The sequence below is a fragment of the Lagopus leucura genome, unplaced genomic scaffold (assembly GCF_019238085.1).
Source record: "Lagopus leucura isolate 7727_CA_CO unplaced genomic scaffold, USGS_WTPT01 Super-Scaffold_100015, whole genome shotgun sequence".
NCBI classification, from domain to species: Eukaryota; Metazoa; Chordata; class Aves; order Galliformes; family Phasianidae; genus Lagopus; species Lagopus leucura.
Window position 1 is genome coordinate 8,989,787 of NW_024962269.1, and position 17,912 is coordinate 9,007,698.

General features: G+C 35.8%; 1 protein-coding gene across 3 annotated transcripts in view; it reads left to right on the plus strand.

Annotated features, from left to right (window-relative positions):
• The window catches only part of EFL1 (elongation factor like GTPase 1), a 55,952-nt gene that overhangs the window by 13,686 nt on the left and 24,354 nt on the right, over window positions 1–17,912 (plus strand). For all 3 annotated transcript variants that reach the window (XM_042875904.1, XM_042875906.1, XM_042875907.1), the window contains 3 exons: window positions 2,856–3,007; window positions 3,653–3,831; window positions 5,577–5,712. In XM_042875904.1, the coding sequence (XP_042731838.1) occupies window positions 2,856–3,007; window positions 3,653–3,831; window positions 5,577–5,712 (467 nt within the window). The remainder of the gene's footprint in view (window positions 1–2,855; window positions 3,008–3,652; window positions 3,832–5,576; window positions 5,713–17,912) is intronic.

Here is a 17,912-nt window from a genome sequence, read left to right on the forward strand (position 1 = left end):
CAATCTGCTTCTTATAAAATTGAGAATGTGATTAACAGTGCTTATGTGTGTATTGCAGTTTGTGCATTCAGAATTTTGAGACACCTTTGAGATTTTTGGTAAAGGCTGTCTGACACCTAAATGCAGTGATATTTATAACAGTACCATATAAGGAGGAGATGGGAGGGGAGCATAGATTTTACTTGTGCTCTCGGAATTATTTACACAAATGAAAAGCATTTTTGGATAATAAAATGTGTTGGAATGCATACATACATCCTCATGTGCATTCTGTGCCTTCACATATAGACTGCATTTATCCCTTGGCTGTCTCCTCACTACTTTTCCTATCACTCTCTTACCCCTGGGAATTTTTCAGACATTCCAAACCCTTAAATAGCTTTGAACAACTGCCTTCAGGACAGAAGTCTTCATTTTAAAAAGTTTTCTTCTTCACCATCTGCTTTGCGTTTTCTGTTGTTCAGCCTCACTCTCTTTTGCAATAAAATAAACAAATTGAACACATTGTCTGAAATTTCAGAGATGCAGATTCTTGATTCTGTCACAATGGCTATATAAGAGATTATTTAAATCACTAATAATGACATTCTGGGAAGTTTATGGGTGCAGTTTTGTCACGTTTGCCTTTCCCATGGCATGTAATGTGTCTCTTCCAGGTTCCAAGTTGTGAAACTGTTTCAAATTCTAGCATTCTATTCTTGGTGGATTAGGGAGTGTCTATTAGGTAATTTTTAGAGGTATTTTTAAATTCAGAGGTAATTTTTGTGGTCTTTTGAGCTTACTATTTGGGTTTGATATAAGTATAATAACTGCTCAAAGTGTATTTCTCAAGTTCTAGAAAGTATTTTGGTAAAATGAAGTGCTCTATTAAACTTTTTTTTTTTTTTTTTTAATAAATAGTTTCCTACAGAATGTATGATATACAGAAGACATACATATCATGATATAAAAGATGTATTGAGACTGAGTTGGCCTCAGCCACATCATCTATCCGTGGCTATCTAATTAATCCAATTAGGGGCAGAGTAAATGTCCAACCAGTGTCCTTGCTGTCTGTACTTTTATACCAAAACTTTGACCCTTTAGTGACGGGTTGTTTCCCTCTTTGTCATTTGGGGTGGTTGATTTGATATGTGGATGTGATTCATTCATTAATTAAAGTTGATATTTATTTGTCATTTGGTGAAGAAACACAGCTCTTTTGCATCCAAGAGGGTTCAACAAATCTTGAACTGTTTTGTTGCAGAGGAGGAGTATAGTTTACACTTCACAATGTGGAAATTAAAGAGACCCAGTGACTTGTCTGCAGCTACTAAACAATATAAAGCTAATAGGGCACTTCTGATTCTCTCTGTTGTTGGTCTGTGTGCTTCGTACTGAAAGAACCCTAAAACATCTTCATACTTAGAGCTGTTGTCCTTGCTCTCGTCACATTAGCAAATGCAGATGGGGTTTTGTTGTGGGATTACGTTATCCTTCTTGAGAAGAAACAAGCACTTCATGTGTCATGATTTGCTGGTCTGCTTGTGCTTTACAAGTGCAGGTGGGTGGTAGAGAGAATTCTGTCTCGTCTCAGGTTAGGTTAGAAAGTCTTACAAATACTTGTATAATGGGAAAAAATACATTGTTGTTATTTTGGAAATAAGTTTATTAATGCTGGAAGGCAGTACATATTTCATTGCTCACAATGGGGAATAATACATTGAAAACATTCTAATTCCAATGGAAAAAGAAAAAATCTGCGTAACATTTTTTTTCCCCAATCTTTTAAGCCACAATAATGAAAATGTTTTTGGTGTTGGCACCTGACACCATGTTTCACAAGAAATAGAGGATCTTGAATTTCCTAAACAGAATTTCTTATTTTTAAGAATGTGTGTAGCTCTTTTATGAGGGAAATAGAAGCAGAGAAGGGACGGAAATGACAGATGTCCAGTATCTGAAATGAACTTCTTTGGGCTTTGAAAACCTCATCTCACAGATTCTCACTTAGGGCCAGATTCAAAATTCAAGCACACAACTTCAGGCAGCACTTTTCAATTTAATGGATGTGTATCTACTTTGCAGCTTAAGTTGCTTGGGAAGGGTTGTATTTAAAAGTACATCTTTTTGTGCTGCCTGTGTTAAGGAAGGGTGAAAATGCCTGTCTTAAATATTGCTATTTTATCTATATGTTTATTTTGTTATTACTTTTTTGTTTTAAATCATATGTTAAAGCCCTTTATTTTGAGATAGGGTTTACCAGTAAGCAGATGGAAATGGCATCAGAATATTCGAATTCATTTCTTTGTTGTTGCTTCAGTCAAGGCTCTTGTCTTTTATGGACAGGTTCTTTTATGGGAAGGATATTATAGCAGGCAAAGTCTGTTTCCTGCATTTTAACACCTGCTGTAAAACCAGCCAAGGATAGTTTAATGAAAAAAAAAAAAAAAAAAGAAATCACAGGTAATTTAAAATGAGAGCATTTGATTCTTGCATATTTGGAAGAAAAGTTTTTCTTACCAGCTTGGTACAGATAAGTCTAGATTTGCACACTACTTAGTCTTAGCTGTCTTTCTAGCTCAGAATAATATACTGGACGTGATGTGAAGAGCAATTTAAAAAATTGGCTTGAGTCTTTTTCAGAAAAAGTGAGAATTCACACATCACTGGGAGCAACTGCATTTATTTTAATGAAATATATGAAAGCTTAATGTGGTAACCTCTTTCTAAACATGATAGAGGAATAGTTTGTTTATTTTAGCTGGATTAAAATACGTATTATCATGGAGAAATTAATGTTCTAATTGGTGTGATTTAATTTGTTTTAAAGTAAAGGGCATTTCCAAATGCTAATATTTTAAAATACAATTTAGGCCTTTAACCCAAGAAGAAATAGCTCAACGACGTGAACTTGCAAAACAGAGGCATGCAGGAAAAATGGCAGCAAGTCAAGGAAAGGAGGTTTCTGAAAGGCCCCCAAGTGAAAATTCATCTGAAGGGACTGGAAGCACTGGTGATAAGAAAGGTATATAATGATCTGATAGCTGTTTCCTTATAGTATATATAATTGTAGCTTTTGGGTGTTGTCAAGTGGCTGATTATGAACAGTCAAGTCTAAACAGCTCAATAGGTGGGACTAAATGAAGAGTGAGGAGGGAGTTACTGGCAAGCTGATAGTTTATAAATGCTGTAATAGTGTCATGGATACCTGTTTATAAGCCTGCTATTGTGCGTAGTCTTGGAGTCACTTGTGGGTAGATGATGCCTTAAGGGGATGCTTTGCAGAAAAAATAGTTTTTCACTTTAAGTAGGAATGCAGAATGGTTTATTTCTGCCCATGTGGATAGTGACAGGTTTATTTGGTTTGCTGCTACTAGATTTGCATTACAGACTTGTTGCTAACATACTTTATGCCAATACAACTTTTAATTCTTCAAAGTTTTCATGAGAGTATGTGTTGTATTTTTGAAGAAAATGCTAAGAATAAATTGGTGCAGAAGCAATGATTGATAAATGAGGCTGGACTATGAGGTACAGTGGAGGATTCTTTCTGACTTTCGGTGTGTCATCAGATGTAATACCACAGTATGTAACTGACTTTTTGTTTTTCTTCAGCTGATGAAATAGAAGCTGCCTTTATACTTGATATATTTTTTGTAACTTTGATTAGGTGAAGAGCAACAGCTCACTGATCAAATGGATGTCGTGACCTCAAAGGCAGCGAAACAGGAAGCAGACAACAAGGAGTCTTTCATTGCTTTTGCTAGAGTGTTCAGTGGTGTGGTACGAAGAGGGCAAAAGATCTTTGTTTTGGGACCCAAATATGATCCTGCTGAATCTTTGCATAAGGTAAGAGGTGATAGTGAAATGTTACCATAGCTTGGCATTCTTTTGAAATATTGGCAACTTTTAATGTATTGCCTACTCCAAAAAAAAGGTCAAATCAGAAATTCCAAGAAGAGTCAATGTAACTTAGGGAAGTAGTTTATATAAGTTATTGTTTATTTTATTCTAGTAATAAAGTTGCTGTTGTGAAGAAGGTATAGACTTTCTTTATTATTTTTTGGCTAAAGATCTCAAGCCTATGTATGTTTTCTTTAAGAGGAGTAGATAAATATATAATCCTTAATCTAAGGATTATAGCCTATTCGTGCCTAATAAAAGATATTTTACTTTATGCTGTCCTATAAAGAGATGTCAGTTAAATGTCTACACATATAATCTGTTTTTAATTAGATTCAAGATAATTTGATTTAAAACCTTGTGTTGATATTTTTTTTTTTTATTTTTTTTTTTCTCCTATGAAACCAAAGACAGGCACAAAATGTCTGAACACGTTTGTAAGCACACAGGATGCTTCAAAGCTTATTGTTGAACTTTCAGCTGTATGCTGAACCCAGAGGTTTGCAATGAGAATAATTATATCGTAGTGGCTGCATATCCATGGACAGAGGAGTCGTGTAAAGATTTGAATACAATATAAATAAGGGTGTATTTTAAGACCTGTTAAACTACTGAGAGGCTGGAAGCTGTTAGTCGTTATGTTATGGATATGCAGCATTTTCCATTTTGTTGATTCTTCTGATATTCTTTTTCCTACTTTGCCTGCTTAATCTCCACAGTTAATTATTTGATGTTTAAAAAAACATTCATTTAGCTTAATTCTTTAGGATGATGAAATACTTTAGTAAATACCAGATGTGCACTTATGATCTTAATTTCATCATAGAATGTGAAGGTAATGGCTCAAAAATCTGCTTGAAGATTTCACTTGCAATATGTTATTGAAAGTAACTATTTCAAATCCGATGAAGGTGAAACATTTTAGATATAGCTAACTCCAGCTCATGTTGGATTTAATTTTGCTTTGTGTCTTTGAAATGTCTTAGACAATAGAGTAAATCTAAGTACCTCCAAAGCAGAAGCAGTTCTTCAAAAATGGAATTTGCTAGCATTACATCTGGATAAAACTGCCCTTATTTTTTCTATTTAATATGAATTTTATGTTGTATGAATAAAATTGGTTTGCAGATTTTAAAGCAAAGCATAAAACTTGTCCAGTCCAGTAAAAGCTTCTTACTGAAGTACATTCTAACCTACTAGAGGAAGTTTTCTTCTCAGACGAATAACTGCTAATCAATAAAAACTTTTGTTTGAAAGAAAGTTTGAAGTCTGTTACTATAATGATATATTTTGGTTTTACATATTCAACTGATTTTGCTGGTATTGAAAAAAGGATATTGAAAAAAGTGGTGGTAAATGTATTGAGATTGCAATCATGAAGCTAATAATTACCTTAAAATAATTACCTTAAAACATTTTTTCTGTTAATGATGATGAACAGTAAGAGACAAGTAGTTTGCACTTAAACAGCAACAAAGCAAGCATAGTTTCTTATTTTCCGGGTACCATTTGCTTGTTTGCTGTAAAACTGAATTCTCGGAAGGGAAACAATTAAGTATACAAGTCTAACTTATGAAATGAAAATACTTTAGAATGTATTTTAGTTTTGGGGCTCAAGGAGGCTTTCAGGAGGAGGTTTGTATCAGAAGTAGGTGATAAATATCCACTACTGGTTGTTTTATTCTGTGTAGCTGTCATCCCAATGTTCTGCTACAGAGGATCTGCCATTAGTACCTCATATGTCTTGCTGTACGTTGGAGAATCTATACTTGCTCATGGGAAGAGAACTTGAAGAGCTTGAGGAAGTGCCTGCAGGAAATGTTCTAGGTAAGACTTCAATGCATTTTAATTTCTCAGAGCTTGAATGCTTACATCATCCAAAATGCACTGAGATTTGTTTTGATATGATTAAAGGAAAGAGAACCAAGATGAATTTGAGTGATTTTAATTATGTTGCATGTGCAAAAAATGAAGGCACTCAAATTGTTGTGTTTTCAATGAACTTTTAATTGTGAGATGGGGAAAAAATGCATGACTAACGGACAACTAGGGATTGCAATAGCTTTATTTACTGTTATCTTCAGGTTGAAGTATTGCCAGGTAAGCATCGCTGCCAGGAATTGCCAAAGGCCGCAGCAAGGTCTAATAGTTTGTACACTGTGAGGATTATAAATAACTTTTTTTGCAGCAGTGGAAGCTCAGTAGTATGACATTTCTACTGATGTGGATAATTGTAGTTCTCTTATTGGACCTGTGGTGCTAAAAATTGTTTTTGGTACAGCTATGGCAGATTTGAATATTTTCCATGCACGTATTTTTGAATGCTAAGTCATTGCAGTCATTGAGTTATGCCCTTTTGTGCCAGATTTTGAACAGTTTTGCTCGAGAGCATTGCTTACATTCATTGCTGGTTTTGTCCTTCATTTGTCTTTTTTAAATATCAAAAATAGTATTTAGAATTTTTTTCATTTGTGGTTGAATATGGACTACACCAAAATACAAGATTATTTAATGCATATATTATAGTTTTCAGAATGTTACAGTGAAAACATTGCTGTATCATACAAAAAAATGTTGGAAGAATAACATATTTAAGCGTTTAATACCAGCTAACACTAATGATGTTGATAGATACATCTATCTGCTTGTCAAATAGTAAGTACTCCTACAGTTGCATCATGTCAAGAAGAAAATACTCTGAAAATTGTGTGACATCTTTCATCTTGTGTAGGGCCAAATCTCAAGGAATATAAACAAATATAAACCCTACTGTGGGTATTCTCTACTGCTGAAAACTTTTCCATGGGATGTGACTTTTCCATAAACAGAAACATAGTAGAGTAATACAGAAGTGTGAAATGTCAGTACAAGGTTTGTTGTCTTTGGAGGGATTCATTAGAAATTCAAGATAGGAATTAACGCTCAGAACTCTTCACCAAAGTTGTTCTGATGTGATGAAAAGGATAGAAAGAACATAGAGGGTGATCCTCAAAGCGGCAAAGGAATATTAGAAGGCAGTTTGTGAGGAAAAAAATAATCTGGGCTCAGAAGTTAAAGCTGAGCAAGCACATGCTCTTCAAATGCACAAAACAGCTTTTTCTTTTCTTTTTTTTTTATTCCTTTTTGTTGTATATGTTTGGCCTGGTCTTATTTTTTTTTCTTTTTATTGAAGATGAAATGATGTTTTCTTTCTGTTCAAAAGAAAACAAAGAGTGATTCAATACCAAAAGTAGGTGTTGGAGGTGATGCAAAAACATATTTTTATGTAGGCAAAAAGAATTAGTGTTTGTTGTGATGCCATGAGCTGATGAAAGGATGAAAGGTCCACAATTCCTGTGCTGGTTCAAACTTCTGAATAATTTAAGCAAATACTGACGTGAGCAAGGGAACGTGTTTGTGAGAACACTGGTGGCAGTACTTTTAAAGCATGGCTTTATACATGGGGATATATACATATATTCATGCATATATGAATAATTGTTCTGATAATGGGCACATGGGTTCCAAGTAACGTGCATCCAAAAACTTGAGGTGCTGCTCTCTGTTCACAAGTACCACAGCAGTAGCCTTATGTTTGCTAATGTACGGAAATTGGATTTTTCCTTCAGTGCTCTGCGTGTTTGAATACTGCAGGAAGTTTTCTACTGTCTTCAATAGTGCATTGGTGTAGTGCTCCTCAGAGGTTGGATGACTTCCTTATATTTTGAAATGCAGTTAGCCATGTGAGTCAAGTGTTTGAATTAGGAGTGTTTTTTTCTTGAATAGATCAAATGATGATGTTAAAAGCAGAGATAGAAGTCACTCCTGTTGTCAGCTTGCTATGAACTCATTTCCCATACGAATGACTGTGAGTACCCTCGGTTTTTTTTTCCATTTCTGAAATGCTTGTTTCCCCATACAATGTTCTTTCAATTTTTAATTATTTATAAAGCAAATGAAGGATTCTTGAAACTTAAGCAGTATAACATGGGAACAAGGTAATTAGGGATTGATACTTCTGGATTTCTAAAGATAGGTGCTCTAGAGATGCAGTCAGTGTGAGGAGCTGCTATGAATTAGTGCAGCTAACCTCATTACGAGGTGTCTAACAAGCATTTTATTCCTTGAGGGCTTCATCGAACGATTTAGGAGCTTTTAATAAGCAGCCTCTGTTAAGAGCAAAAAGCAGCTGCGAGCAGCGGTGCCATTTTAAAGGCCCAGAATGGCTTTCTAGGACTGATGCCAAATAGCAAGCATTACCACCTTGTGTGAAAGCCCTAGGAACAGTACTGCTGTTGCACCAGCCCATTATTTCTGTGCAAACATTTGGTGGGCTAATTTCGATCTCTGAATCAGTAATGCGATTATTCAGAAAACAAAAAAACCAAAACCACAAAGACCAAACCCAAGTGATCCGAGCTGAAGTGGGCGGTCTCAGCATCCATCAGTGAACACACGAGGGCAGTCTTTCTCAAGAATGTTACTGAAATGAGCAGAAAATAGTGAATGAAACAAAGAAAACTCAACCCTTTGTCTTCGCTTTTGGTATACTTACAGATTGAATTGCTAACTGCCATCTTACAACCTCATTAAAATAAAAACGTGATTTGGCATTAATCGGGAAAAGATATTTAATTGAAAAGATTTTGTTATTGGATGACGTTTTATGTCTGTGAACCATTGTGTTTACCTGGCTTTGTTGTATTTATACTGAATTCCTACCAATGGGTGTTTTTATAAATAGTTAAATAATTGAAAAATTGAGCATATTAAAATTGCTTCTTTGAGATAAGGGTGTAGTAGTTGATCTGTAATTTGGCCTTTTTCTATGCTGGTTACTACAACCATTTTCTTAGCTCTTATCTCTGCTGTAGTGGATTTTGTCCTCCTGCAGTTCCTGCTCTCTGTATGGCATTGTTTCAGGCTGGCTGAGGAACGTACCTGTACTCACTGGCAGTGTAACATGGCATGGCACACAGCTAGCATCAGGTGACATAGGAAGTGTATTTTGCTGATAAGCTTGCTTTACTGTTATGCTAATCACTTTATTTGTGCTTTCATTTCATGGGATTTGACTTCATAAACTGGATTGCAATAGAAGTGATTAATTATCTTGTTTTTGAACCAATATCAATGCATCACTAGGGCATACATAGATTAATGGAGAGGAAAAAATAAGACAAGTCTGAGGTCAGAGATGTAACACTGACGTTTGTGTCTTTGATATAGCTGTAGTTTTTTCAGAAGAAATAGTATGTATGTTTAATAGTTTCCTTATAAAGCCTTAAGTTATGGTTGTTTTTCTTTTTTTAAGTTTCTATTGAAGATTTTCAGTGGCTTTTTCAGTAGCTTCATTTTTTTCTGTTTTTCTGAGCGTAGCTTCTCAAGACTATAAAAGGAAATCACATGTGTAGTAATTCTTTCTGAAGAAAACCACTTCTAAATTCTGTAGTGCTTCTGGAATGTTCTCTGCTCAAATTTTCAGAGGTTATTGTGAGATCTTAAAAATGTGTCTAGTCTCTCCACTGGTATGCATGTTTTTTGTCATATTTAAAAATTGAGCTGTATTGGGGTAATTTATCATAAAATCACATGTTCCTCTGGCCAAAAACGCCTTTAAATTTGCTCTTCACCACACTGGATTGCGATGTCAGAATTTTCAAGTAATTAAGTTTTTGAGTGTTATCCGAAATCCCGCATCATGAGGAAAGGAGATAATGTAGTGAAGTAAGTTAATCAGTTTTTAAGCAACTCTTAGCTATTATCATCTGCAAAAATGAAAATTAATTTCTAGATAATCTTCCAAATCTGATGTGAGCATTCCTGATCGCTTAAGGTTTGTATGCAGATGCGTGCTGCTGATGTTTGAGGTTTCCCAAACCAGGAGGAAAAGTGCCCAGACTTGTTGGTGTTTGTTGTTGCTACTTGTGAGCCTGTGGGCAGCAGCAGAACACAGAAGAATCGAGGCAATTTCATTCCATTGCTGCCTGAAGAAGTTCACATGCACGTGCTCTGGAGCTGCTGAATGGATAAGATCCAGAAATAGGCTGTGCAGGGGGTTGAGGTGCAGGCAGTCATTTCTGTTTATCATTCCTGTTTGCTTCAGAAAGAAGTGATTTTTTTTTAATTTTTTAAAATTTTTATTTGGCCTGGGGCTTCAGATTTATTAGATGCTTATTATTATATCAGTATATGTTACTGAATGTAGCCTGGATCAGAATTCAGTAGACAACTTCTTTTTCTTGTGTAAGGGTAGAGAATTGACTTGTGCAGTCATTGCCTCTAGGCAGATGCTACTCAGCCTTTCAATAGCTAGCTGTTTGTGGGTTTAGATCCCAGATTCTTGCTGGCTTATCTCCAAAATTTCCAAGTTTTCTATGTGAGTGCTTGGTTGGGTGTGATTTTTCATGTCTCTTTTAATTAATATGCAAGGATGGTGATTTTCCCTAGTGCTTTATGCTTTCCTTAGTCAGCATTGATGCATTGTTCTCAGTCTCTCCCTCTATACGTGAACATGTTCTGTTTCATAAAGGAAAACAGTTATTTGGGTAATGTACCTTGTATTTTTTCCAATGCTGTATGAGGAGTGTTGAAGTAGTTACTTCCACCAATGTAAAATGATAATAGGTGAATTTCTGAGGCCATTGCCTGAGCTCACATCCATAATGCTGTATGTAGGAATTTGTCCAGCACAGTGAGACCACAGCTGATTTTGGGTAAGTTCCTTAACATTTTGTGTGAAGAGCCTGAAAATATTCTGTTCCTCAGCCTACTTATACAAATTATATGGGTCATGTTTTTGTGCTGTTGGTGTCTTTGTTTACATGTTTTCTAACTAGTAGCATTTGCTTTCAAAGGAGAGTGAGCATCAGTAGCTTGCTAAGTGACTGTTTGTGATTTAGCTGTGTGCTTTCTCCTTTCTTACAAACATGGGTCTAAGAGGATATTTTCTTATCTTTCTTTGACTTTCTTATCTTTCTTATCTTTTCTTATCTTTCTTTGACTTTCCTGGTAGAAAATTGTCTAAAGAGATGTTTGTATCTGCTAATAAATAAGGATCTGTGATACATGAATCAAAATAACTTTGGTTTTGCACTCCAAACTGTTGGAGCTCCATATCTAAGACTGTCCTGACTGTGAGTGCTGCTATGATGTGCTGCATATTGAACTGGGAAGCATCAGTTCAGGAATGAATTAGGACAGCAAAGCACCAAAGTAAATGGCCAAGAGATGTGAAGCTGTGCTGTGTGATTTGATTGCCAAAGTATTAACAGTTCTTGTGTCCCAGTGGATGCGTGTGACTCTCGAGTCAGGTTTGAAATTTATTACTCACATATACAAATAGAACATTTCAATTGCTGTTGGGGAGCTATTGTCCCTCTAAGTATTTCTGACTGCAAACTTCCACAGAGCACTAATGGGTGGAAAACCAATCCAGAAAAGAAGCATTAACTTCACATATGCTCTGCACAGAAAATTTTTCTTCTCTGCCACTGATTTAAGCACGATGATTTTAGCACACTGAGCTCAAAAAATTAACTTTTCTCATTTTAGTGTAAATGTCACCCTGAGGTACGTAGGTAACACACATTGTTGCACCTGAAGAATTTCAGTTTTCTGAGGAAAAACTGTTGTGTATGTATATACAGATATAAATACACAGCTATTCTGCAGATATCTGCCCTTTTTCCATGTCACGTATTAAAAAAAAATTTGGGATTGAGTTGTTGTAGTCAATGCTAATTAATGACACTGAAGTGTTGTTCAGTGTGATGATTTAAAAAAAAAAAAAAAAAAGAGCTATTTTTGTATAACAATATTTGTGTGGTATTGTGACACTGATGTCAGTGGATCTGTGCAAATATGTTTGAAAATACTTGTAAATCCATGTATAGAAATTCAAATTTTTAGAAGACACCATACATCAAATCTGTTGTGGGATATCTGTATTTAATAAGCTGAAAAATGTTCTGTTCTTAAACAGGTTTTAGTTCTCCAGTGTTATTTGTAGGAAGTACATTTTGTGTGATGGTGTACTTGCATCACATAGTGATGTTTGAAAAACATGTACTTTCAGCTGGCTGTTACTACAGCTCTTCTGGTCAGATGAAGCTCAGGTATTGTCAGATGAGTTGAACTTTTTGGCTTCATAGCAAAAGTAGTTAAAGAATGTAGCACGTCACAGCATCAAGCATGCTGTCCTTTAGCATATTTTGTAGCAAATAGCTGAACAGAAATTCGATTGGACTGATGTCTCATAGGTGTCTTTTGGCCCAAGCTTCTACCAGAGTTTGGAATTGGAGGGTGTAAGAATTTACATAAGCCTATGAAGTTACCAGTTTTTAAATCATGGAGTTATTTGAAATGTGTGTGGATGTTGGTTCCTAATGTAGTTTAGCTCTTGCCAGCCCTCATTTGCAGTGCTGCTGCTTTATTTTTTTTACAGTCTCAATTAGAACGAGTTTTTCCCAACACGTTCTTAAATAACACAACCAGCCTGCCTTGTTAATCATATTAATAATACAAAATATTTTTGCTTCTGAGAATATTGTAGTTAGTGACATCCTAAGCAAATTCAAAAGCCCTTTTCCCAGCCGGCATTGTTTGTGCAATATAAACCACTAATCCACGAGGGCAATTTATTTGAATACGTTTTACAGTCTTGCTAGAACACTTCCTAATCTTAGTTGGGCCTCCTGTGTAATGGAGTGAGAAGCAGTGTTTGTGCTTTCATACCCGCATGTGAAAAAGTGTTTATCTTATTGTGTAATAGACCCAGTGCTCATAGCATACAGCATTCTTGCAATAAATACCATCTGTGGTTGTGAAATGCCTCTACTTCTGCATTTGAGCTAGCCACAAAAGTCTTTCATTACTGTGTATATTTCTTTTCCTTCCATTGTCTGCCGCTACCAGAATTTCTTCAAGGAGTCAGGAGAAGCAGGAGGAGGTTACAGTGAGGGCATGGGAGTGTGAGTGAAGAAGACCAGTTTGGAATTAATTCTGCACACAGCCCCCCTGCGCATGGAAAATAGAAATCATCTGTTCCAAAAATGGGAGGGTTACAAGTCAAGAGACTGTTAATAAAGGCTGTTTCAGGGAGTTATTTTCTAAATATTTTCTGAGATTTTGATGTTTTTTCATGCTTCTTGTTAAATTGCAGAAGTGTTGTGAGGCTTGTTTGGCCTGTATCAGGGTGTGAGTCATAAAGTTGGCTTTGTCTGGCTTGTGAACTGTGGGGGGGAGTTAAGGCAGAGCTATATTTAGGAGTATCAACCGAAGTCAAACTGCGGAGCGCTGCTTAGCAAGTGCTACAGGGGTAGTTGAGAGTCAAGGTTTAGATTGTGCCATCACTGTTTATCATTCAGTAAATAACTGGAAAAAAGTATATTTGCTACACATATTCCTCTGCAGAGGTTGCAAGCTGAGCTGTGTGATTTTCAGTGCTGTTTTTACTTGCCTGGTAATGTCTTAAAAACTGCAGGAAATGAGAACAGTAAGCATAGAGGAGACTTCTTGTGCACCTTATGGGTCTCAGAAATGGCATTTCTAAGAATTTGCTTTTAGAAAAAATGTTCTATTCCACTTATAGTAGCCAAGAGTAATGTTTAAGAGATTAAAGCTTTTGAGTTTTTGTCTTAAGATACAGAACAGCTGTGTCTTGACAGTATTTTGAAATTTTGGTATTGGCATAAAACTAAATTTAAGTACTTTTTTGCACCGTTAAAACTGACTAGAAGAAATTTGGTTCTTTTCTAACTCTTCTTGTTCCCTAATCTATTGTTTCCTTCAGTGAGGCGTGCTATGTACTTGGGCAAAAATCAGTCTGCTCATTTGAAAAATCAATGGTTCAATTTTTCTAAGACAGCACTCCTGTCATAACTGGCGTGGGCTCTAGCAGGGCTTCGTTTTTGGCAGCCATTCTTAAGGCATATATACTTGGTAGGTAATTCATTTAATTAAATAGTGAATGTTTTGTATTGCCATCTCTCTGGGTTCGTCTACATAAAGGCTGTAAGATTTCATTAGAAAAAATAGTAAAGAAGATAAGGGCCCCAGCTGAGACCTGAGAGAGCTTTTCCTTAAGGAGCTGAGGCACACGTCTTCAGTGTAGGTTGGCCAGAACCAGGGCAGTGTACTTCTGGAGGAAAAAAGAAAACCCGCACTCAGAATGTGTAATTAGATGTATGATTAAGTTAGTGCACTGAGAATAAGTCAGTTTATTTGTTCCTATTATTTTAAGCTTTGCTGGCTGAATTATCATCATTGCAAACTCTGATAGAAGTCCAATTTCAGTGACTAATTGTACTTCTGAAATATGTTATTAAGGAATAAGTATTTGTCTAAATCCTGGTTGCTTTGGTAGTGTCGTATGATAAAAATTGTACAAATACTGTTTTATGCACTGTTTAAGTTTTTGGTTAACCATTGTGTGACTGTGAACCCATTAATCTGAATGGAAATGTAAACCTACTGGTTCTTCTTGTTACATCAGTTACTGTCTTCAAAATATCAGCAATGGCAGTCAAACTGGTTCCCTGTTCTCTAGTCTGCTGGAGCTGTTGAGGACAAGGAAGTTGAGAGCACATCTGATGAGTTCCAGCGACAGTCCACATGATTCATTGATGCAAAGTGCTCTATCTTGAGAAGCATATAAAACAGGGTCTAAAATGTATGAAATCCTGGTGGTTTTGGCTGTTAGGGCTTTCCTACAAAAGGATAGTTGTTTTGTGGTATGTTCGAGGAGCAAGCTCTCTGAGCAGTGACCTTAACAAAGCCTGGATTTTCCTGAGAACTGCTGTCCTTAAGATGCTCAGCTTCCTTCTAAGCTGCTCCCATGCTTCAGTTGTGTATATCCCAGTGGGCCAGCCAGGATGTGCATGCTGCTCGCCAGCAGCTGCTTCCAAGCAGGGTATGTAATCATTGTGCTTTGCCTGCCCTTTTTTTTGTTTGTGTGAGTTTACCGATTTTGGTCTCCCTTCAGTAGTTAGCCGTTGGTTCTTACATAACTTGTGGAATCTTAATTATATCTGAACCCTCTCCTCTCAGTCATGGTTAAACTTAGTGGAAGTTGACAGCATGTTTAAAAGTCGTAGAAGGGAGAATATGTGATTACAGGAGTTGCATTTTCTTTGGAAGAGAGACTAAAAACATGTTAAACAGATTCTTCTGTATGCACATCCCATCACAATGCATGACATACTGCGTTGGAAACAGTGCTTCTCAACTGAATAAAATCGCTTATGTAATCAACAAGTTTTCAGTGGAAACGAAAGCCATACACCAGAACTCTTAAGCATTTAAAGCTGATACCTAGCAGTGGCAAATAGCCTCATTTCTTTTGTTCATAAAAGTATCTGAAGTTCTGTGCTTTACTCTGCCTTGAGGCGGTGACAGTGAAACATGGAAAGAAACTTACCCGTCTCTGGACCACAGTGTCTTTAAGTTGCACTGGGAAGGTTCAGGTTGGATATTAGGAAACATTTCTTCTCCAGAAGAGTGGTGAGGCATTGGCACAGGCTGCTCAGGGAGGTGTCACAGTCACCATCCCTGGAGGTGTTCAAGAAGAGGCTGGAGGTGGCACTGAGGAATTTGGTTAGTGGGCATGGTCCAGTGAGTTGATGGTTGGACTAGATGATCTTAGTGGTCTTTTCCAATCTTAATGATGCTATGATTCTTTGATAAGTAGTTGGCTCCACATACTACATTAATGGGCAGAAAAAATAAGGCTCTATTCTGCTCATGCCTTTAACAGTTGAGGAGAACACTGGATTTTGTCACTGCATGTAGACTGATGAGTTGTAAGTAAAATTAAGCCTTACCTTTTGTAAGCAGCACTAACAGTCAAGATTAGTTGTATTTCTCTATTTTGAAATAGAGGAGCATTTTAAAACTCCATTCAATTATGTGGTCTTCTGCACTGTCATTAAGAATTCTCATATCTTAGAAATGATCTCTTCTGTGTATTTTTTCCCATTTTCTCTCAGCTTGAAGTTAATAAAAGCAAATATGTTAGGAAGTCGAAGTTACACAGACTACGAATTTCAATAGCAATATGGTAACTGAAGTAATGAGGTATTGGAGGGGAGAATGGCAGTGTTAACTATTAATTTCTGTATTTTTAATTAACTTTCTGAAATCCCACCTTTACTGTTCACTAAAAATTTTGTCACTACTCCAGCTACATTATGAGATGGTGTTTCAAGCGCATCTTTTTCAATGTGAATGAGTATTTATGTCCCAGTCATGGGCTGTTTTGCAGAAATAACTTTTTTTTTTTTTTTTTTTTTTTTTGCATCTAAATGCATTTCAGTTTATTTCTGAATTTGTTTTGCTATTGAACTGAAATTAGTTACAAACAACTTAATATCATTAACTTAGAAGTTGTTAATATAACAAGTGTATCAAAGGCACTCCCTGTTCATCACATGCCATTTATTTCTACACTTACTGTGTCAAATAGTTGTTATCCAAGGCTCTGGGAAGGTACTTTCCTTTGTTAAAATTTTATTCTAATTAAATATTCCCCAGAATTTTTTTTTTTCATGTAAGTAGTGATCAGATATTTAAAGGTTTCTTTTAGCTTCAAGACAAATTTTATATTATCCTTTATCATCTTGGAAATTATTGGAATTAAAATAAACATCAGCTTCTGTATAATGAAGACTGAAATTATCTGTCTTTCATGGTACTTTGGAACACTTCAAGCCATATTTCCCAAGGCAACAAAATAAACAGGAATCATTTATAGTCAAATGTAGTGGGATGTGTGTGGGGATTGCCTGTAATGGAGAAAATAAGGCATTGGGTTAGATGTAGGAAAACTTAATTTTAATTAGTTACCTGCATGTCTTACAAGTTAACAGGATAAATGGTCAGTGATTGGGTAGAACATTTCCCATAGGATATTAACACATTCGGTAATTAGTTCGCTGCTTCTAGTTGTGATGTCATATCTTTGCATTTACTGAATATACTGAATGATAAAGATATCAGATTATTTTTTTAATGGCTGAGGTGTGAGTCGAAAATATTGGGATCCTGCAACTGAACAAATTCTAAAATCCAGCACAAAACGAAGTAAAATTAATTAGCTTTTAAAGTTACCGTTATCTTTTCTAATTGGTATTAGTTGTAGTAGTTTTTAAATTCCCCACTTCCCTTGTCTGTGTAGTGCAGCAGTTGTACCGATGTGTTCATGTTGCCTTTTCTAGACAGACATGTCAAAACCTCCAAGACAGCTAAGATTACAATGAATTCTTTGCAAGATCAGTGCCTGAAGGCCTCGTTAATTTTGACACCATTTATAATTGATTTTGGGAGGTAACATCTGGTAACATCTTACGTCTTAGAATCTACAGTGTAAGAGAACAATGTACACATGAAGTCCTCTGGTTTTCAGGATGCGCTGTTACAACTGTATAAAAAATAAAAGGGCATTTTCTTAAGGGTCAGTTTGGTTTTAGACTACACTGTAACTCATCTGCTTTTAGAATAAATCAGAATGAATCAGATGTTTACTATATAAAATATTTTGATTTGTTTTTTTATTTCCAGAATATAACCAATGTAAACTATGTCTTTGCTGGGGACTTCTGCAGCATAGACTTTTCTTGTCCTTCTGGTACTTTGTATCTTTTAGTGTATGTTCCTTTTGCAAACTTAATTAGAAATTAATATCAAGCCTAACAAAAAAAAAAAAAAAAAAAAAAACAAACAAATACTTCAACTTTTTCTTTATTTTTCTTGGTCTTTTTTCCATAGGTAAAATATATTACAAAATTTTAATTATGTACTAGCTGGTGTTATGAAGAGTAATCAGCCCCATCTTTTTCTGTTTTCTGCTAGGTAGATATCAGCATTATAGCTAGAGTTTTGGAGGGTTTAGGTATAAGAGTTACAAATTAAAGATTCTTTTTTTATTTTGTTTTATTTGAAATATTTCTCCCACTACACCAGTGGAAATCATCAGGATGTGTGTGTGTTTATCTGCATGACAAAAGTAGGAAAGGTTTCTAGAAATATCGGGAGTGACACTAGTAACCAAT